The 21,651-nt window shown below is 39.5% G+C and overlaps 2 protein-coding genes and 1 long non-coding RNA gene across 4 annotated transcripts; all 3 read left to right on the forward strand.

The window, feature by feature from the left end:
- The first annotated feature begins 585 nt into the window (after positions 1 to 585).
- Positions 586 to 7,150, forward strand: LOC111439279 (keratin, type II cytoskeletal 2 epidermal). Of its 2 annotated transcripts, none has more exons than XM_023077051.1 (3): positions 586 to 775; positions 2,878 to 3,052; positions 6,806 to 7,150. In XM_023077051.1, the coding sequence occupies exons 1-3, from the start codon at positions 613 to 615 to the stop codon at positions 6,900 to 6,902; spliced, it is 435 nt and encodes a 144-aa protein (XP_022932819.1). In that variant the 5' UTR covers positions 586 to 612; the 3' UTR covers positions 6,903 to 7,150. The 2 variants fall into 2 exon arrangements, with proteins under 2 accessions (XP_022932819.1, XP_022932820.1); XM_023077052.1 differs by having other exon boundaries at positions 6,809 to 7,150.
- On the forward strand, positions 3,684 to 5,636 carry LOC111439280. The gene is made up of 2 exons (XR_002709783.1): positions 3,684 to 5,112; positions 5,193 to 5,636. It is a non-coding gene; the product is annotated as an uncharacterized LOC111439280 (long non-coding RNA).
- A 5,193-nt stretch (positions 7,151 to 12,343) lies between the features above and the next one.
- LOC111439282 (chlorophyll a-b binding protein CP26, chloroplastic-like) lies at positions 12,344 to 15,349 on the forward strand. The gene is made up of 6 exons (XM_023077055.1): positions 12,344 to 12,560; positions 12,663 to 12,747; positions 13,592 to 13,642; positions 13,745 to 13,865; positions 13,951 to 14,085; positions 14,876 to 15,349. Exons 1-6 carry the CDS (start codon positions 12,347 to 12,349, stop codon positions 15,134 to 15,136), a joined length of 867 nt encoding a protein of 288 aa, XP_022932823.1. The 5' UTR covers positions 12,344 to 12,346; the 3' UTR covers positions 15,137 to 15,349.
- The last annotated feature ends 6,302 nt before the right edge of the window (positions 15,350 to 21,651 follow it).

A 21,651-nucleotide genomic window follows, 5' to 3' on the forward strand; every position in this document is an offset into this window, starting at 1 on the left:
ATTTGATATAGATCAAATGATAAGCAATCAACTACTTATATACGTGGCAATTATATACAAACACGAATCCACCGGTGTTAGAATACAAAACATAACGAGTTTCATCTTTTGGACCCACTTGAAATTTCGAGTTGATTGAGTTGGTGATTTGAGTCACATGATTAGAGTTCACAATCCAATTCAGCCCAATTCTCTATTCTAGTTGAGTTTGATTGTTTTTTTCTATTTTAAAAAAATCATATTTATCCACGGTACATATTACATTAATAGCTAAAATTTCATAAATTCAAATATTAAACATTTACAAACTATAACGCATTACTAAGTTTGGTTACAAACGTTAAATATTTTTAATTTTTCTACGAAGTAAGGTAGAGTTAGGTTGGGTTGAGTTGGATAGCTCAAATTAGTTTTCTAAAAATTCGAACTCAACCTGGGTGAATGTTCGAATTGGTCAGGTTGTCAAGTCATGTGAACGCTTATATATATATATATATATATTCAATATAATTGTTTTTTTAAAATAAAAATTTAAATTTAAGAAGAAATTATAATTTATACCTAAAACCATATTTGACAAATTTGGCGAATGAAAAGAAAAAGATATCAGAAATGCCTCGAAACATGAACGGAAGCAGACACGAAGGCGGAGAAGATGAGAGCGGAATGCTGTGGAAGCTTCCAGTTTTGAAATCTTCCAGAATCGGAAGGTTAGGTCCCGCCTTCGGCCTCGGCGTTGGTTGTGGCGTCGGCTTTGGCATCGGCCTCGTCGGAGGTTAATAATTCTTCATCATTTCTCTCTTTCCTTTTTGTTTCAGTCGTAACTCGCTTGTTATTCTCCTGTTGGATTCCTTTTGTTTTACTACTTTAATTATGTTGTTAAAATCAATTAGATTAGCGGAATCACTTTGTTTAGTGCGTATTAATCTTTGGTGAATTGAAAATTTGCCTTATGGATTGTGTTCTACGCTGCAACTTGCTGATTGCTTTAGTCGGACTATGCTTCTTGAATCAGAGATTAAACAAGCATTTCTTCATCATTTGTCTTTTTCCTTTTTGTTTCAGTCGTAACTCGCTTGTTTTTCCTCTGTTGGATTCCTTTCGTTTTACTACTTCAATTATGTTGCATAAAATCAATTTGATCAGCGGAATCACTTTGTTTAATGCGTATTAATCGACTACTTTGATGAGGCTTAGCTATTGGTGAATTGAAAATGTTGCCTTATGGATTGTGTTAACCCTGCAACTTGCTGATTGCTTTAGTCGGAGATATGCTTGTTGACTCAGAGATTGAGGTAGGTTGGGTGGGGTTATTCTGTCTGTAGTGTTTGTTTGGTTTAGGCTGATAATCGTTTCAAGATGATTTAATTGGTATTAGTGCCTTTTACCGTCTTTGACTTTTGTCCTTCAATATTACATGTTTCTTGCATTCTGGTTTAGAGAATATGGGTGTTTGGATGGTATGTACGTTGCCACGCTTGCTGTTGAAATTCTTTAGCCCTATGATTTTTTCCCCAAGTCTAGGAAGCATTTGACCTTGTTTTGATGGACCAGACGCAGATCACAACATTTCTGTTTTTCCAAAAATTAATGATAGAAAGGTTCTATGGTTAAAATATATTTTAACACATTGCGACGTTTTATGAATGTTGAAATCTGTAAAAGCTTAGACTTGAAGAAGGGAATGCTATGGATGAAATTCAGTTCGAAAATCACCAAAAGGAATAAAGTGTACTGCAGAGCAAATAACTAATTTTCGTACAAAATAGCTAAAACATGAATCCCCAAGTAGGCCCAGATGTAGTTCATTCAGATTTCAGGTGGGTATCTTTTCATTTTCTTTATTAAGATCTTCTCTTGTCTGTTTTTCTTTATTTGTTTCTTCTGTTTCTTTTAGTTTATAAGTTGTGTGCTTTAACATAATTTTTATTTTATTTTTGTCCTTCGGCGAGTGCAATGTATTTTTTATCTTTCAAGTGGAGAGAGGATGGTATGAGCGGTATACTTCTGCATGACTTATCTGCATACTGTTAACTATTTGCGCTTCATCTTTATTGTTCAACAATTTAGACATGTCTTTTGATGGATACATCCGAGAAAAATAACTAAATGTGTATTAGTGGCTGTGGAATTTATGGATGCAATTTCTTCAAGCAGTTTATTGGGACGCAAGTGTTTTTTTATGTGTATGTATGGTTGTAATCAACATCAGAGCTTTTACCATCCACACAAGTACATCACCCTACCCCGTTTTTTTTCGTCTTTTCATTGTTTTTAAGTCAGCAGATATATCTATATCTATATCTATATATATATATATATATATATATATATTCTTTTTGTTAAATTATGGTGACTCTCATGTTAGTCGGGAGGGTGGGTTTTGAATTTTATTTATCTCAACTTTGGACTCTACAAGCGATACTTGGCTACATGTTTTAAACTCCATCAATCTGTTTAGAAGGATTTTTTGGTGCCTAAAGCTCAAAATGTATAAGACTTTAAAAATTAGAATTCACATAGTACTTACATGTTGATGAGGAATAAATTCTCTCTATCCTTTATTATAGTATGATTTTTAGTATATAAGAAGATTTTCTTTTTGATAGTAAACAATTTATAAATGAAAAAAAGAGGACAAAAGGAACTGGGAAGATAAAGCGTCTTCTGGGTCTCTCACATACACACTTGCGTACACACATGCATAGAAGAGGAAACTATCATGGATTTGGGTTGTGGTAGAAGGTAGGGCTTGAGTGTCAGCTCATAAATGGTATCACTATGAAAATTTTACTTTGAACCTTGAACTGTGGTGAACTATCCTTGTTTAATTTAAACTAAAATAGATGTATTTGCAAAATTTGTTCTCCATTCTAGGTGCTGGATTTGGTCCAGGAATTCCTGGCCTACAACTTGGCTTTGGTCTTGGTGCTGGATGTGGAGTTGGCTTAGGATTTGGCTATGGTGCGGGCAGGGGCATTGCGCAAGATGACAAACGGAGATACTCTAACGTTGGGGATCTGTTAAATGGTCGTCAAAGTATTTTTCCTCAGTAAGTTCTAAACTAACTGTTTTCAACTTCTGACTATCCTGTTCTGTTCCTGCATGCATTATTACAAGTCAGGGATAATTCCCATTTTAGTGCTTATCTAGATTTGGTGACCTGCTTTTTCCTAACCATGTATTGACTAAGGTGGCAATTTTCCACGATGTAAATTCCAAAAAATAACCCCAGTGACTCTCTTTCTCTCTCTACTTGCCTCCACACCTCCACCTCACCTTCATTGGAAACTATAACGGCCCAAGCCCACTACTAGCAGATATTGTTCTCTTTGGGCTTTCCCTTTCGGGCTTCCCCGCAAGGCTTTAAAACGCGTCTGCTAGGGAAAGGTTTCCACACCTTTATAAAGGGTGTTTCGTTCTCCTCCCCAACCACTGTGGGATAGCATAATCCACCCCCCTTCAGGGCCCTGCGTCCTCGTTGGCACTCGTTCTTTTCTCCAATCCATGTGGGATCCCCACCAAGTCCACCCCCTTCGGGGCCCAGCGTCCTTATTGGCACACCGCCTCGTGTCTACCCCCTTTGGGGAACAACTTCCTTGCTGGCACATCGCCCGGTGTTTGACTCTAATACCATTTGTAATGGCCCAAGTCCACCGCTAGTAGGTATTGTTATCTTTGGGCTTTTCCTTTCGAACTTTAAAATGCGTTTGTTTGGGAAAGATTTCCACACCAACCAACGTGGGATATCACAGAAACCATGAACAACTTTCACTTAGCCACTGTACTAACCACCCATCCAATGAATAAGTGAACAGAGAAAGTCGATAGTAGATACAGAGGTAGTTGTGTTAAGTTTTCTGAGGTAAAGAGACAGAGAGCTTGCTTCATAACCATCCATTGGAAATCTCTTCGATGTTGAGTTGATACCTTCCAAACCCTCCTAACTGCCCAATTAAATCAGAAAATTTTTAAGGAGGAACTTATTGACAAAACAAACTATTTGGTGCATATATCATCAAACCAAAAGGGTAGACTTGCAACGGTTGCCCTTCTTCAACATAACAAAGGAAGTCTCAACAAACTTTTCATACCTGTAGGAGAAGATAGAATAGGATGGGTAGCTTTTATAATTTTATTACCAACCACCCACCTTCTCCATCATTAAAAACTAGTTATAAACCAGAGCCCCCTCTTCTCCTGATCAGGAAGGCAACCGTTAAACCAACCACACTTTGCCCCTTCCCCCGCAATCATTAAAAAACCCACCAACCTCCTACAAAGCGGCTTTGACTTGTAAGTTATCTCCTTATAATGTATTGATATTTAAAGGAAGAAATTGCCATAAGGCAATACGAAACTCTTCAGCTTATTTGAGAGGCCTGATAAACTCTCTTTCCTTATAACTTTCTAGAAAAGATAAAACATGAAAATTTCTACACCTTCCTTATTATACCTATATATGCTGCCTTTTACCCCCAACATTTCCTTATAGTGATCCCACGGGTCCCCTCACCCTCTCTAACTCTCAGATGGTTTATTTCCTTTTTTGCCCCTTCTAACGTAAGTAAAATCTGGGTTCTCACATAACCACTTAAGTACAGTGTCCTGTATACATAATTGACATCCATCATTTTGTTTTAGATGTTGGAGACCTATCCATCGTCATTAGTGGACAATACTTTCACGATGATTGGTATTTGAAGTTATGTATGAGAGAAAAAGAATTTTGTACTTCTTGAGTGATGAGAAAGACTCAAACTTATACAAGAGGATTACCTATCATATGTGCTAGAAATAAGCTATCAACCTAAACTTCTGTCATCAAATCCCAAAGGTAAGCCATTTAAAAATGCATTCTTTACACCAAGTTGAAATGGTGGCAAATCTAGATTTGTTGCGATAGATAGAAGTACCCGAATAGTATTTCACTTGGCGTGTAGCAAAGATTTCCTGATAGCCAATCTAGATTTGTTGCAATAGAGATATGTAACTATGCTACTTCAATTTGGGGCTCTTGACTGGAGCTCAATATTTCCATGGCCATAATATGTCTGGTGTAGCTCAATAGTTGAAGATGTGTTGTTCCATTCCCCTTCGAAGACAGCGGAGGTGTTTTGTTGAGGACTACCTTTTGAGTTGCTTTATGGAACATTTTGCGGGAGAGAAACAAATGGATTTTTAAGGAGTAGAGCGTGTGTTGGGGGAAGCTCTCTCTTACAGCCAGCTTCTGTAACCAAATGGTTTAATTTCTTCTTTCTTTCTTTTTCTTAACCTTCGGAGACCTTTATTCTGGGGCGGGGCTCATTTGACTTGCCAATGCATTGCACAGAACTCTCCCTGCCGCCTATGTTTACTAAACTACTGGTCTAAACCGACTGTTATGCCCGACCCTGAAAAGAAATTTAGATCATAAGAGATTTGGGATCACGTGCATTGGAAATGTAAATATACTACTATAATTTGGGCTCTTTTCTGGAGGGAGACCTTCCATATTTCCATAGTCCCAATGTTAGGAATCACGACTCTTCTCAATAATATGATATTGTCCACTTTGAGCATAAGCTCTCGTGGCTTTACTTTGAGCTTCTCCAAAGGGCCTCATACCAACGAAGATATATTCCTTACTTATAAAACCCATGATCATTCCCTAAATTAGCCAATGTGGGACTCCCTCCCAACAATCCTCTACACCCAATATAAGTCTCGTGCTGCTCAATGATTGAAGAGGTGCTGTTCCATTCACCTTTCTTAGACAACCGAGGCATTTTGTTGAGGACTGCCCTTCTAGTTGTTTTATGGAACATTTAGCTGGAGAGAAACAAATGGATTCTTGGGAGAGGATGTTGGGGGGAAATTTTCTCTTTAGCCATTTTCAAAGTGTTTATATTTTTTCATTCTTTCTTTTTTTTGAAAGAAAAACAATTTCATTGGAATGATAGATGAAATAGTGGAGTAAAAGCTCCAAACAACTAGAGTGAATTACCCCAAATAAAAAAATAAAAAAAAACTCTCCAATGGGCGATGAAATAAAAAATGCTATTATGATCAAAAGAGTACTTATTCTTGCACCAGAAAGAACAAGTTCTAAGAGTTGAAAACAAAGAACTCATATTAGTTGCAATATTATCTTTGACATTTAAAAAAATATTTTGAAACTAAGGTATTATTGCAATTTTGGAGAGAATAGAGTACATTTTTAAAAATATGGCAAGGTTTTAACTGTTTTCGTAATTTAGTCTCTTTTCTTTTATCTTATTACTGAATCATTGATGTACAACTTCTTCACGGACGGTGGATTAAACGCCTATTTTTGAAGTTCTTAAAAGCAATCGTGTGCTAGTGAGATGCACATTTGATACTCAGCTGGCTTTATGGTGCTAGCTATAATGTGTTCTAGCTGCTGAGGTTGATTGCCATGGTTTTTTCCCGTACAAATTCCTAGCACCCTTCTATTTCTTGTTCCTGTTCGACTTGGGGGACGCTATCTTGGCCACGTCAATTGTTTTGGTAAAATCATTGAAACTAACCGTTGCTTGTCGAGATCGTTGAACTACGATTAGGATAATAATTCCCTTTTGAAATCATCCTCTTGAGTTGAAACACAGGATTAAGAATGATTTTCTCAGCTGAAATAACTGGAATCCAAACAATCAGTGAAGCTAGAATACAACTGGTGGCATTTCCAAGATGGCTTGAACTGTCTTTATTCGCCTTTTTCATATGTAATCTGTGCAGCTATAGAAGAACTTTTATTATTCTGTCATCAAGAAACATTTCTCGACTTCCATTTTTACTTTATCAGTAGGGACGAGATCGGCGCGCTTGTGGACGAGCTCGCCCTCAATACAAAGAAGCTTATTCGAGTTACCGCACAGGAGATTGACAAGTGGAAAAGATGAAGTTCTCTTCTTTTACATTAAGGTCCAATCCCCTTCCACCATCGTTAGTAAGATCCATAATCAAAAGCATGGAAGGAAAAACTACAAAAAAAAGAAAAAAAAAAAAAAAAAAAAGAAAAAAAGAAGTAATCTAAAGTATGTTCAATGTTATTAAAGAACAGGCTGGTTTAAGTTGTGCATTCAACAATATAAGATCATTGGCAGTATTTTAGTGATTATATTCTATAATTTCAACCTTTTGGCATCAACCATTTTGCTCGAAGCCTTAACTTTTAAAAATTAACTAGAGATTTTTATATGACTTGGGAAACCGGTTACCCTAAACTATCAAATCTAAATCATAAAAGTTTGGTCAGGTTAGATTTTTTTCGGTTTGGGATGGTCGAATTTTTAAAAAATCGAAAAATTTGGGTTGATGCGGGTTGACATTATTTTAGTCAACTCAACCAATTCGAAAATAGTGTTAAGAACATTTAATCCGGTCGATTAGTGGGTTGACATTATTTTAGTCAAGTTAACCCAACCAATTTGAAAATAGTGTTAAGAATATTTAATCCACATCCAAAAAGAAGCGAGCTACATCTGAGTTTTTACGTCCCCATGTCCCTCTCGTGTGGCGACATGGGGGCGAAAAAAGGAAAGAGAGAGGGATGGGGTTTTTTCTCACTTTTGGCATAGCGAGCCCCAGCGGGAGGCCCACACGACGAGCTATTAGCTCAGTGGTAGAGCGCGCCCCTGATAATTGCGTCATTGTGCCTGGGCTATGAGATCTCTCAGCCACATAGATAGTTCAATGTGCTTATCAGACCCTTAGATGTGGATCATCCAAAGCAATCATTGTAATCTAATTAATCTAATATGTATAACAAGTACTAAAAAAAGAACCCGGGCTAATCTTAAATAAAAAATAAAATAATTGTGAACTCTATTTAAGTTACTTAGACCATTAACCTACTATATTGATATCTAAATTTTAAACTTTTATTTTTTAACCCTTTAACTAAAAAATAATTTTTGAATTACTTAGTTATTCAACCTATATCTAAAATTATATGTTAAATAATTCATAATGCAAACTAAAAAAAAATTAAAAAATCAAAATAAAATTAAAAAACTCGTGACTATTATAGATTTTTGAAAAGCATAAAATTATTTTGAAATGTTAGGGGCAAAAGTGAGATTTAAATATAAATTATAAGAATAAAAAGTGGTTTATTTTTATTTATTTATTATAATTATTTGTTAGGATAGCTAACGATATCCAAATCAAGCAATAAGAGAGACAACCTTAAAGGACACATCTGCCACGTCACCATACTCCACCAATCAAAGCACTGCATTGGATTTCTCAGCATATGAGTAATCACAACCCCAAATCCTACGTGGCAATCCACATCCACCTTAACCAACCATATTGCTTCTGTTGGATGATGGAAGTCCCACATCGACTAATTTAGGGTGTGATCATGGGTTTATAAGTGAGGAATACTACCTCCATTGGTATGAGGCCTTTTGGGGAAGCCTAAAGCAAAGCCATGAGAGCTTATGCTCAAAGTGGACAATATCATACCATTGTGGAGAGTCGTGTTCGTTTAACATGGTATCAGAGCCACACTTTGTGTGTCTAGTCGGGCAAGACAGTCAACAGTCAAGAGAAACAAACCCAAGAGTTGATCGAAGACCTTGCAAGTGTGTCAAGAGTGTCGTAATGGGCAGGACAGTTGCCGGTCAGATTTATAATCAGTTGGGGCTTGAAGCCAAGACTACCCGAAATTCATTAGTGTCGTGTGTCGCCACCTCAATATGGAAGATCTACCCGTCAAGCAAAAACCAAGCTCACCTGAGAAGAGCTTGCAGTTTCGAAGTAGACAAGACATATGAAACAGAAAGCACCGCACCATGACGGTGCCTTCCAAAGAACCATTCACATTGGAGGAATAGTGTCAGTGGTTGCAAGCAGAGAAGCCGAGAGCCAAGAAAAGACAACCGTCGGCCGAGTGCAAGAGCCGTATACAATGTAAGTCCTTATGGGGGGACGACCTTGCTGCAAAGAGGCAGCTGAGTTCGAGCGGGGGAGAGCAACATCAATAAGTCTCTCACCCCGTAAAGGTGCTCGGACAAGACAGATGAAACAGAAAGCACCGTCAAGTGTGTCAAGAGTGCCGTAATGGGCAGGACAGTTGCCGGTCAGATTTATAATCAGTTGGGGGTTGAAGCCAAGACTACCCGAAATTCATTAGTGTCGTGTGTCGACACCTCAATATGGAAGATCTACCCGTCAAGCAAAAACCAAGCTCATCTGAGAAGAGCTTGCAGTTTCGAAGTAGACAAGACAGATGAAACAGAAAGCACCGTCAGTGTCAGTGGTTGCAAGCAGAGAAGCCGAGAGCCAAGAAAAGACAAACGTCGGCCGAGTGCAAGAGCCGTATACAATGTAAGTCCTTATGGGGGGACGACCTTGCTGCAAAGAGGCAGCTGAGTTCGAGCGGGGGAGAGCAACATCAATAAGTCTCTCACCCCGTAAAGGTGCTTGGACATACGAGCACACGTGTATTCCTTGGGTCACCACCTTGTGCCTAGGGTGGATGACTCCACCAACAAATGTCAAGACCAGTATCCGCTCGAGAAGTGAGCAACAAGTGTGCCTAGGGTGGATGACTCCACCAACAAATGTCAAGACCAGTATCCGCTCGAGAAGTGAGCAACAAGCTGGAAGTTCATACACAACAGTAGTCACACGATGTGACAAAATACAAAGAGTTGGCCGAAAGTTAGCGCCAACAACTGAAGAGACTGTCAAAGAGTTGACTTTGCTCAATAGGAGGAGTGGTCGCAACCAAAGAGTGTTGCGGCCGGGCTTGCGAGCCCCACCTCGAGGGGTGCACTAGTTTATGTGATCCAAAGAGGATGCACACACTGGGGCCAAGTTGGCCAAAATAGGGCAAAAGTGCCCTCTGAAGTCCATACTTGTCTGGTGAGTGTCTGCAAAGAGAGTCAGCCTCACCCACAACTATGGCAAACGCTGAAGAGTCACGTCTACGTTGCGAGTCTCGGTGGCCGAGTCCAAGATGGGCGAACAACAGAAATAGGTCCGAATGGGGATAGCCGTAGATAAAGGAACAAGCCTAAATGAGGACAAGTTCACCCAACAACTGACCAAGTCAAGAGTCAGAACGTGGTGCCACCTGACAAAAGAGAAGTCAGAAGGTCAAAGAGTTGACTTTGCTCAATAGGAGGAGTGGTCGCAACCAAAGAGTGTTGCGGCCGGGCTTGCGAGCCCCACCTCGAGGGGTGCACTAGTAGAGTTGACTTTGCTCAATAGGAGGAGTGGTCGCAACCAAAGAGTGTTGCGGCCGGGCTTGCGAGCCCCACCTCGAGGGGTGCACTAGTTTATGTGATCCAAAGAGGATGCACACACTGGGGCCAAGTTGGCCAAAATAGGGCACTGCAAAGAGAGTCAGCCTCACCCACAACTATGGCAAACGCTGAAGAGTCACGTCTACGTTGCGAGTCTCGGTGGCCGAGTCCAAGATGGGCGAACAACAGAAATAGGTCCGAATGGGGATAGCCGTAGATAAAGGAACAAGCCTAAATGAGGACAAGTTCACCCAACAACTGACCAAGTCAAGAGTCAGAACGTGGTGCCACCTGACAAAAGAGAAGTCAGAAGCATCCACTCGAACTTGTCCCAAGTTGGCATAAGACGTCAGCAGAGAGAGCATTATGACAAAAGATCGTCAGGTGCTCAACAATAGAAGATTTTTCTGAAGCACAACCAAATCCAGCGAGTCAAGTCGCCAACAGACAAAGAGTCGGATCGTCATCGGGACGATGCCGAGATTGAGTGGGGGAGAACTTCACAATAGGTGGGGCAAACGCGCCCGAGAAAGTCATCGAGGATGATGACTAAATCAAGTAGGGGAGAATGTCACAATCCGCAATATGATTGTGACCTGAGTAAGTCATCGAGGACGATGACTAAGTTAAGTGGGGGAGAATGTCACAACCTTACTAAGAAGAGAGTAGGTTGTGACCCTCACGCCATGACAAGCAAAGGGGCGTCCCTGAAGAGACGCCCATCCGGCCATATGCGGGCCAACGTAGAAGAATGCCATGATGCGATCGAGGAGGACGATGCATCATCCAACACACCACCACGCAAAGTGGGCATTGAAGACATGTTGAGACACAAGCATAACAGAGACATCAGCATAGACATGAAGGACAAGATAGGCTTGTTGAAGGGCCGGGTAGGGCCCCGGGCCTTAACCTCAAAAGTTGAGGTTTCGGAAGGAATTTGGTCATGCGGTTCGGGAGTTAAGTTCGTCCATATGAAATATGAATGCTCGCCAAGTTTGGTGTCAATCGGACATTGGACGGACAATGCACGACACCGTATGACACCTCACGAAAATCATGTCTACTCCTGGTAGAATGAAAATGGCTCAAAATGTACTATAGAGGGTACCATGGTGTTAGCTCTCCACCACCCCTGGGCCCTGTGGCCTAAGTGAGCTACCCTGTGGCACATACGTGTGTCACAGTGTGGGCGAGCGTGCCGAGACGAGTGTCTTGGGGCGACTTCCTTTGAAATGGGTTTTTGAAGGACAGTACCGGACGGCACGGGTGTGCCGGTATTGCGCCCTAGCCCGCGTGTTGGAGGTTGCTACATACACCCACTATCCGGTACGGTATCCGCAAACGACTCGGCATGGGCACGGGAGGGCCTATGCCTCGATAGAACTCGGATGGATGGATGTTCGGGAAGTCCCGATGAGATGAACGACACGTGGGCCCATTCTCGATGGCATGACCGAACGAGTTATGATGAGCGACGACATCCCGAGACTCGGGATGGCGTCAAGACATGTGGACCCTGTCAATGGGGATCGAGATGGCAAGATGAGATGCGACGTTGTATTGAGAGACCTTGGCCCGAGGAGAGGCAAGGTCGAGCCGAATGGGTTGGCCTAGCGTAGAGGCAAGTCGGATGTGTCGCAGATGATTGAACATACACGCACAGGCGGCGTGTGTGGTTGAACAAGCTTGGATTCCGCACAAGCGATGTTCGATTGGCGAAGGCAAACCTCGCCTAAGGTTCGACAAAGCCACAAAGCCGGGGCGAAAACTATAATGGGGCTTAATTCCCCTTAAGGCTGGTCGTGAGCATGTATAGATCACGACGCCGCACGGTCAAGAATGTAGGACCATGACGGTGTTCGAGGGGAGGTGTTGGATGATGGAAGTCCCACATCGACTAATTTAGGGTGTGATCATGGGTTTATAAGTGAGGAATACTACCTCCATTGGTATGAGGCCTTTTGGGGAAGCCCAAAGCAAAGCCATGAGAGCTTATGCTCAAAGTGGACAATATCATACCATTGTGGAGAGTCGTGTTCGTTTAACAGCTTCTTCCTTCTCCACGTCTTGCATCCATTCTGCCCATGGCTTCTTTAGCTGCCTCCTCCGCCGCCGCCTCCCTCGGCGTTTCCGAAATGCTCGTAAACCCTTTAAGCTTCTCCACTGCCTCTGCTAGATCCGCTCCCTCTCCTAGTCCGACCACCTTCAAGCCTGTTGCAATTTTCAGGAAGAAGCCCGCCCCCAAGTCAAAGCCCTCCGCCGTCTCTCCGATCAATGACGAGCTCGCCAAGTGGTACGGTGAGTCCAACTGTCGTATTCAGATCTCTCTACTCCGTTGAATTCACTCAATTATGTTTTGTATTTCCAAAAATGATGAATTCCATTTTTTATTCTAATTAGGTCCCGACCGAAGGATTTTCTTGCCAGATGGGCTGTTGGATCGATCCGAGATCCCGGAGTACTTGAACGGAGAAGTCCCCGGCGAGTATGGTTTAATTTTCGATATTGTCCACTTTAAGTTTTTGTGGTTTTGCTTTGGGCTTCCACAAAAGGCTTCGTACCAATAACAATGTATTCCTTATAAATCCATGATCATGATCAAAATTAGCCAACGTGGGACTCCCTCCCGCTAATTCTCCCCTCAAACAAAGTATACTATAGAGCCTCCCTTGAGGTCTATGGAGCCCTCGAACAACCTCCCTTTAATCGAGGCTCGACTCCTTCTCTAGAGTCCTCGAACAAAGTATACCCTTTGTTTGACAATTGAGTCACTTTTGACTATACCTTCGAGGCTCACAACTTCTTTGTTCGAGATTTGAGGGCCCATGGAGCCTCCGAACAGCCTCCACATAATCGAGGCTCGACTTCTTCTCTAGAGTCCTCGAACAAAGTACACCCTTTTCGACAATTGAGTAAGTTTTGACTATACCTTTAAGGCTCACAACTTTATTATTTGTCATTTGAGAGCCTATGAAGCCGTGAACAACCTCCCCTTAATCGAGGCTCGACCTTTCTCTGGAGTTCTCGAACAAAGTACACCCTTTGTTCGAACCTTGAATCACTTTTGACTACACTCTTCACACTTGAGTCACTTTTGACTATACTCTCGAGGGTCCCAATTTCTTTGTGCCACATGTGAGGATTCTATTGACATGGTTAAGTTAAGAGCATGACTCTGATATTGTTAAGAATCACTACTCTCTACAGTAGTATGATATTGTCCACTTTAAGCTCTCATGACTTCGATTTCGGCTTCCCAAAAGGCCTCAAAACAATGAAAATATATTCCTTACTGATAAACCCATGACCTTTTATTTTGTTAATTACAGCTACGGTTACGACCCGTTAGGACTCAGCAAGAATCCAGAAAACTTCACCAAGTAAATAAATCTCTATTAATCTAAAATCCCAACCCTAATTTCTTCAATCATATGAAGCTTACATAAAGATTGCCTTGTTTTTTTGTTCTATTTCTTGGGTAGATATCAAGCCTTTGAGTTGATACATGCACGATGGGCGATGCTTGGGGCTGCTGGTTTCATCATTCCTGAGGCTTTCAACAAATTTGGCGCCAACTGTGGCCCGGAGGCTGTCTGGTTCAAGGTCGGTTTGATTGTGTTTATATATACTTAGTTTTCAAAGCAACAAATTAAGAACAAAATTGTATGTGAATTATTGGGATATGCAGACTGGAGCTCTGCTTCTTGATGGAAACACATTGAATTACTTTGGAAATAGCATTCCGATCAACCTCGTTGCCGCGGTCGTTGCTGAGGTCGTTCTTGTTGGTGGCGCTGAATATTACCGAATCATCAATGGCTTGGTACGAATTTTTTTGGATAAAGTTTTTTAGTTTAATAATGACTTTACAGGGAATCTGAGAATATTTGCTAAAACCATTGCACGTGAGGTGAAAGTTCTCTATTTATAATTATTTACAGAATCAAATAGATTACCGAAGAAACTGTAATATTAGTCTATGATCAAGAGTCAAATATGATACATATGGTAAACTATAATGGACGACTAAATATTCTCAATAAGAGATCTTGTATTCAAAGCCGTGAAATTGTAAGTTCACGTAAGTTAATTGTGAGATCCCATATCGATTGGGAAGAAGAGCGAAACATTTTTTTATAAGGGTGTGGAAACCTTTTCCTAGCGGTGGGCTTGGGTTGTTACAAATGATATTAGAGCCAGACACCGGGTGGTGTGCCAACGAGGATGCTGGGCCCCGAAGGGGGTGGATTGTGAGATTCCACATCGATTGGAGAGAGGAACGAGAAGATTTTGGGTCCCAAACAGGGGTGGATTGTGAGATTCCACATCTATTGGAGAGAGGAACGAGTGTCAGCGAGGACGCTGGGTTCCGCAGGAGGGGTGGATTGTGAGATTCCACATCAATTGGAGAGAGAAACGAATGTCAGCGAGGACGCTGGGTCCCGAACGAGGGAGTGGCGGATTGTGAGATCCCACATTGGGTGGGGAGAAGAACGAACCATTTTATAAGGGGTGGAAACCTCTTCCTAGCAAACGCGTTTTAAAAATATTGAGGGGAAACCGAAAGTTGCATTAATATTGAAAATCATTACTAAATGTTATTGTTTTTGTAGAACTTTGAGGACAAACTTCACCTGGGAGGGCCGTTCGACCCGTTGGGGCTAGCGGACGACCCAGACCAAGCCGCGATCTTGAAGGTGAAGGAGATCAAGAATGGGAGATTGGCATTGTTTGCAATGCTAGGGTTTTACTTTCAAGCATACGTGACTGGAGAAGGGCCAGTGGAGAACTTGGCTAAGCATTTGAGTGATCCTTTTGGAAATAACTTGCTCACAGTCATTTCAGGGAAGGCTGAAAGAGTTCCAACCCTTTAAATGAATCAATGCCATAACCCAACCCCAAGTTTGTGTATTGAATGAAAATCTTGAATGCTTTTGTAAATTATCGTAATGATTCACTCTCGTGTCTTTGACGAACGAGAGTTAATGATCAATTTTTCTATCAAAACTCTGACCGAGCGGAATTAGATTGGGTTGATGAGTAATTTATAACTCTTGCGAACTATAAATTATGTTAAAGTCAAGTTTTGACTCACAATCTCTCCCATAAACTTGACTTTACTCGAGAATTCTCTACTCCAAGAAACTCCTATATCTCAGCAAATTTAACCCTTGCTAGGGCTTTAGTGAGAATATTAGCACATTGCTCTCTAGTGTAGACGAACCCTTTCAACGATCTATTGCTTTTCGACAACTCACTGCATCTATTAAATACTGGATTCTTCATCAATGTAATTGTAGATTTGTTGTTAATGTAGAGAGTTAGTAGCTTTAACTCGCTACTGGTCACCTTGCTCAACAAGTTTCTCAGCCCTAATGCTTGGCATGACACTGCAGTGGCTGCCATGAACTCGTCCTCATAGGAAGATAGCGACACAGTTCACTGTTTCCAAGATTACCAAATGATCAAATTTCTATTGGTATATAACATCAGTCCTCTGATGCTTTTTCTATCATCGATGTCTCTAGCTAAATCACTATCGGTAAAATCGACTAGTTCTTTAGGTGCTTGTCCTTTATCATACTTTAACCCATTGCATGTGATTCTCCCAGTCAAGGATAATGTACTTGACTGCTTGATGATGTATGGTAGTAGGTTTCTCCATGTAACACCCAAAAAAAACTCCAATTAAAATAAGCCACCCACCTATGGTAGTAGGTTTCTCCATGTAACACCAAAAAAAAAAACTCCAATTAAAATAAGCCACCCACCTAAGACTCAAAAGATTCGAGGAAAGAAATTAAGGGATTTAAGCATGAGAAGGGTCTTACGGATGTCATTTCTATACCCAAGTAATTTTAAGGTTTTAAGGCCTTTAGAATGGTTGGAAAGGAAAAAAAAGATAAGTAAAAGGACAAAATGGTCATTTTTCTAATTTTTAAGAAACTTTCCAGATTTTTAATTCCTTAGGAATTTCAAGATTTTCAAGGAGGGAAAAATGAACACGATCTAGAACGTTCACAGATCAACAAATCCAACGGTCAGATTCAAATTGAAAGTCGGCAGCTCGTTGATCGGAGAGGATATTTTCAACAAATTATTTAGAAAATTCAATCTCCAAATCACGTCGGTGGAAGCTCCCCTATAAGGGCAATAGTTTGGAACAGCTCCCAATCGTAGGGGCAATAAACGTTTTTAAGTCTCCTACTCATTCAACTCTCGAGTTTCTTCTAAATTCAAGGGAAATTCTATGTTAGTGGAAGCGGGTAATAGTTTGGAACAGCTCCCAATCGTAGGCAATAATCTAAATTCAAGGGCAATCGTAGGCAATAAATGTTTAGATTTTAAGTCTCTTACTCTTGAGTTTCTTCTAAATTCAAGGGCAATTCTCCACTCTATCCATGTTGACATTAATTAGATAAAGCTTACTTACACATCCAGTGGGACACAAACCCACAATCGCCTGATTAGAAGTCAGATACCTTATCCATTAGGCCATGGGCGCCTTTTATTATATGACAACTCGTATACAAATTGAATTTTCAAGAGCATGGAGCCCATTTTACAAATCTCTTGAATTGGATCTTTGTTGTTAGAATAGGGATTTCTTTGGTTTTGAAGTCTTAAAACCTTGGTTTCGAAGTCTTAAAACCTTGGTTCTTTGTTCTTAGCATTCTTTGTGTCTTGGCATTATTTTGGTGTGTGATAAGCTTACTAAATACATGTTCTTAAGGTGGCTTCCTAATTACCTAAAAGTCAAAGTCTCATCTCGAGCTCATTCTTATTTAGGACAACACTTTATCGGAGGCATTTAAAATATGGAGATGCATGTTGTTTACAAAATTCTTCACAAAATTGTTTTAAGAAAAATTTTAGATTAAAGATTAAAATTCTTAAAAATAATGATAAAGTATTCAAAAGTTTTAAAATGCCAAAATACCCCTAAACTAAAAAAAAATTATGAAAATATCAATTTTCAAAGAATCATGCAATCGAGATTCGCCTGTACAAAACCCTTCGATCTTTAAATTCAACTTTTAGATTGAACTCTAATTTTAGTAGGATCAAGAAAACTCGAGATAACGCTTAATGACTTGAGCCCTTATATTTACATAGCTCTGTCATCCTAGCTTAATTTACAGATAATGTATATCTAAATTTAGGGAATACGTCTGAATGTACATACAAGTCCATATTCATCAATAATTTTGATGAAAGTGGAAGTCCATATCCATCAACAATTAGATGAAAGTGAAAAAAGTAAAAAACAAAATAATAAAGCAAAAAAGATAAAAGGGTAAAGAAACAAAGATGGTAAGAATACGTCAGGAGACATATTCCACCCACGATTTTTATTTTATTTTATTATTTTATTATTTTATTATTATTATTATTATTATAATAAATAGTTTAAGGACTATTCAGTCCTCTACGTATGATGATGTTTATATTGGTAGTTGAGAATCCAAAAATGGATCATTGAGATCGTAAATTGTGTCTTCCTGTTCTTCTACTATAGAAGAAGAAGATGTTGATTCAACTGATGCGACCTCTTGAAGAAGCTTTTGAAAATCAGCTTTCGAAGTTGTCTGGGCTAATGCAGCAAGTAGCTTTGACTTTGAATTAAGAAATTTAGAGGTCTTCTTCTTGGATAAATCTTGAAGGTGGCCATTCTCAGATAACCAAACCTTTACCGCTTCGAGATCCGCGTGGGTATGAGTGTATTTATCCCACCTTTTGAAGACCTGTTTTACTTCGTCTTTAGTTTCTTTTATTCGAAAATTACAGGTTAAAATCCAAGGAATTTGAAAGTATACACAAAAGCACATGGCTAAAGGAAACAGAGTTTTGAATATGTTTTGAATGAAGTAGTGAAACGATTCTTGTATTGGAACGGGAAATATATCTTTGGCTGATTCAAATATTTTCCACCATTTGATGAACCAAAATGAGTAATGAATTTTATGAGCATTCTGGCATAATTGAATAAACCATGAGTGCTCGTAATTTTGATACCAAATGACATTGAACCATGCCATCTGATAATCTCTGTATGAGCAAGAGTGAGGAACAAACGGTTTTGAAAAAGTCATTCCGTGTAGGTATCTTGATTCCAGTACGTCGGATTCATGACTTTGAAAATTTTTAATTTTGAGTACGCGATTTTTGAAGGATCATCGCAACTCGGAATATGAGTAATTTCGACAGACTTTGTGTCGACCAAAATGAATTCATAAAACCTTCTGGTCTTATGAAGATCATCTGAGATATAAAAGAATCCCGATGGATAGGCTTTCTTGAGGACCTCGCTGATTTTTGGGTCGTCGTATTCTAGTTCTACCAGAGCTTCTGGTATAGACACAGATTTTTGAAAACAGGTCATGATTTTAGGAACGGGAGAGAATTGAATGGGAACAACCACGTCCGAGTAGGTTGAGGGAACAGAAGGTCCCTTTGAAGTGGAAGAGACAGCAAGTCTCGATGGAGTAACGACAGATGGCCGTGTAGAAGAGGCAGAAGGCCTCGTCAGAGTGATAACCTCCGCTTGTTTTTGAGAAAGCCTTGCTTTAGATATGGTCACCAATGTGAAGCCAGCATCCATAGCATAGCTGTCAGACGTCATTGGAGTAGGAGTGTTAGAAGAAGCAATGGGCTTATTCCCTTTTTCCACTATTTTCTTTCTGATCATTGCAGGGTGAAAAGGATCAGTTAGAGAGAAGATTTCTTCGAGAGTAAGAACTTGCTTGAGAGGTTTATCCGCCAAGGGGTTTTCGACCCCTCTTATAGGCAAAATTTGAAAGTCGAAGCAAGATAAAATTGTTTGCCATCTAGCGAAAATTTATTTAGATACAAGATTCTTGACATTTTTTTCTAAAACAAATTTAGATGCCCTAGAATCGGTTTTGATAACAAAGCTTTTGTTAATTAAATCGCTTTGAAATTTCTGTACACAAAGTACTATTGAAAGTATCTTCTTTTTTACTGTTGAGTAATTCTTTGAAGTAGACTTCCATATTCCCGAATGAAAACGGACAATGGATTCTTTCTTGTCAAGGAATTGTTTTAGGATTCCTTCATATCCAATATTGGATGCGTCGGTCTCCACTATTAAACCAACTCTTGGGTTTATCAGAGATAAACACGAAATTGATTTGACAAGGGATTTGTTTTTTTAGACTGTTTTGGTGTGTTCTTCAGTCCAGGGCTTGGGATTCTTTTTGAGCCTTTCAAAAAGTGGCTTGCAAAAGTGTCTGATATTTTGAAGGAAATCAACATAATTGAGACATCCCAAAATCTTTGTAGTTGTGTTTTATCCGTGATCTGATCCGAAAAGTTTGAGGCAAACTCAATGGATCTTTGAATGGGTTTAATTAGACCCAAATGAATTTCAAATCCAAGAAAACAAATTTTTGTTTGAAAAAGTTTAATTTTTGGTTTAGACACAACTAAACCGTTTCTTTTGACTGTTGTCAAAAAGGTTTGAAGGTACTTAAAATGTTGGTTGATGTTTTGAGAGAAACTCAGAACATCATCAATATAAACAATTGAAAAGTCTTGAAAAGTATTGAAAATATCATTCATAATTTTTTGAAATTCGGATGGAGTGTTTTTTAGCCCAAATGGCATAACGCTCCATTCGTATTGTTCGAAAGGGACGTTGAAAGCCGTTTTATATTTGTCTTTTTCTGAAATCTGGATTTGCCAAAATCTTGATTTCATATAAGTTTTGAAAATACTTTTGCATTTGAAATTCTTTGTATTAAATCTGATTTATTTGGATTGGATATCTAATCCATTCCAAAACCTTATTTAAGGGGATGTAGTTTATTGCTAGTCGTGGACTCCACGTTCCTTCTCTACCTGGTTGTTGACGCCGCGCATGACCGGGGGCTCTTTGATGGCCTAATAAGACCCTTCTGCAAAAGATCATTAATTTTTGCTTTGCAGAATGTTAGCAATTCTTTATTCATTTGAATAGGTCGGGCTTCGTAGGAATATTTTTCTCGTCCAAGGTTTTGACATAAGGAAGATTAACTATATGTTGCTTCCTATCACAAAAGGCATTAGTTGAACAAATTTTCCTCTCTATTTGATCGTGTAATGTTTTGATTTTAGACTGGACAGTCTTGCTATGAAGATGTTCTTCCATTCTTTTGAATGAAATTTCTTCGTTCAGAAAATAGATTTGTTTTTCTTTACAATTCAATACATTTATAGATTGAATAATTGTATTTTTTTAAGGTTATTTATCTAGCTATTCCTCGTAGGGTAAAGAAAATTAAATTTTATCTTTTTTACTAAAGCTTTTGACTCTTACCCCTTTTTTATTTTGAAAGGGTATAATTGAGTAATGAAAGGAGTACCTAGGATTAACTCCTGTCCGTAAGTCTTTTACTAAAAGGAAGGAATTTACTAAGCAAATTCCGTCATTGCAAACATGGACTTTTGATAATTTATAATTAATTTTGAGTCTGTTGTTGTTTGCACCTCTAAGGCCCTCAGTAGTTTTTTCAAAATACTTTGTAGGTATTAGGCCTTCTTGAATGCAATTTTGATCGGCTCCTATATCTATGAGAGCCTTTAAGGTGATTTTGAAATCATAAATTTTTAGGGTAACGAGAGCGTACCATTTTTGATATTGAGAAGTAGTGATGGCTCAAACGAAAGAACTTTGATAATCATCTTCGTCCAGGTTCGGTTGCGCCGTTTCCCTTTGTTCGGGCTGCCTTTCCTGAAGTTTGAGAATTTCTTGGCGAAGAATATAAGATTCTGACCTGGTTTCAGATCCTAATGCCTGTACTTCTTGTTTGAGATTATTAATCTCTCTTTGAAGGTCTTGAGTACTGAGTTCTCTCGGTTTTTCGAACCTTTGGTGAACTGATTGAAGTCTGTAGGGATTTCTTTCTTCCATTTTCAGGTGGCTTAGAGATTGTCATGGCATCTCTAAGTCGTTGAGCAATTTTTTTGTTAAATTTCTGGATCTTGAACTTTTTCTACCACCTCGAGTAGAATTTCTTGATCCTTTGTAAGGACATTTATGCATCCTTCACACGTCCTTTTTCCTTCTTGTTCTGATTCGTATTCCGTGCTAGAATATGAATCTGATTCTTGTTGAAGTTCGAGAATCTCTCCCTCGTTGGATTTTATGAGTCGGTTAGAACTAGTTGTAGTTGCTGATTCTTCAGCTCTTGATCAATATCCAACTCATTGGTCTTTCCTCTGATCGAACACTTATTAGCATAATGTCCTTCTTCTCGATATTTGAAGCAAGTTTGTCTTTTCTTTCCTCTATGGGTTTTTGTAGGGGTATACCTCTTCTTTGAATACGCTGGCTTTTGAGATTGCACGGGTTTATTCCGATACTTTTCTCTAGGCCTGTATGAATTAT

Source organism: Cucurbita moschata, unplaced genomic scaffold, assembly GCF_002738365.1.
Source record: "Cucurbita moschata cultivar Rifu unplaced genomic scaffold, Cmos_1.0 Cmo_Scf00089, whole genome shotgun sequence".
Classification (NCBI taxonomy): Eukaryota; Viridiplantae; Streptophyta; class Magnoliopsida; order Cucurbitales; family Cucurbitaceae; genus Cucurbita; species Cucurbita moschata.

Excerpts from the sequence above, each read along its gene's own strand:
- LOC111439279 (XM_023077051.1), top strand. The coding sequence starts at position 613 with ATGCCTCGAAACATGAACGGAAGCAGACACGAAGGCGGAGAAGATGAG. Across the intron at positions 776-2,877 it reads TGGCATCGGCCTCGTCGGAG|GTGCTGGATTTGGTCCAGGA; the intron begins GTTAATAATTCT and ends TCTCCATTCTAG. Across the intron at positions 3,053-6,805 it reads CGTCAAAGTATTTTTCCTCA|TAGGGACGAGATCGGCGCGC; the intron begins GTAAGTTCTAAA and ends TTACTTTATCAG.
- LOC111439282 (XM_023077055.1), top strand. The coding sequence starts at position 12,347 with ATGGCTTCTTTAGCTGCCTCCTCCGCCGCCGCCTCCCTCGGCGTTTCC. Across the intron at positions 13,643-13,744 it reads AATCCAGAAAACTTCACCAA|ATATCAAGCCTTTGAGTTGA; the intron begins GTAAATAAATCT and ends TTTCTTGGGTAG. Across the intron at positions 14,086-14,875 it reads ACCGAATCATCAATGGCTTG|AACTTTGAGGACAAACTTCA; the intron begins GTACGAATTTTT and ends TTGTTTTTGTAG.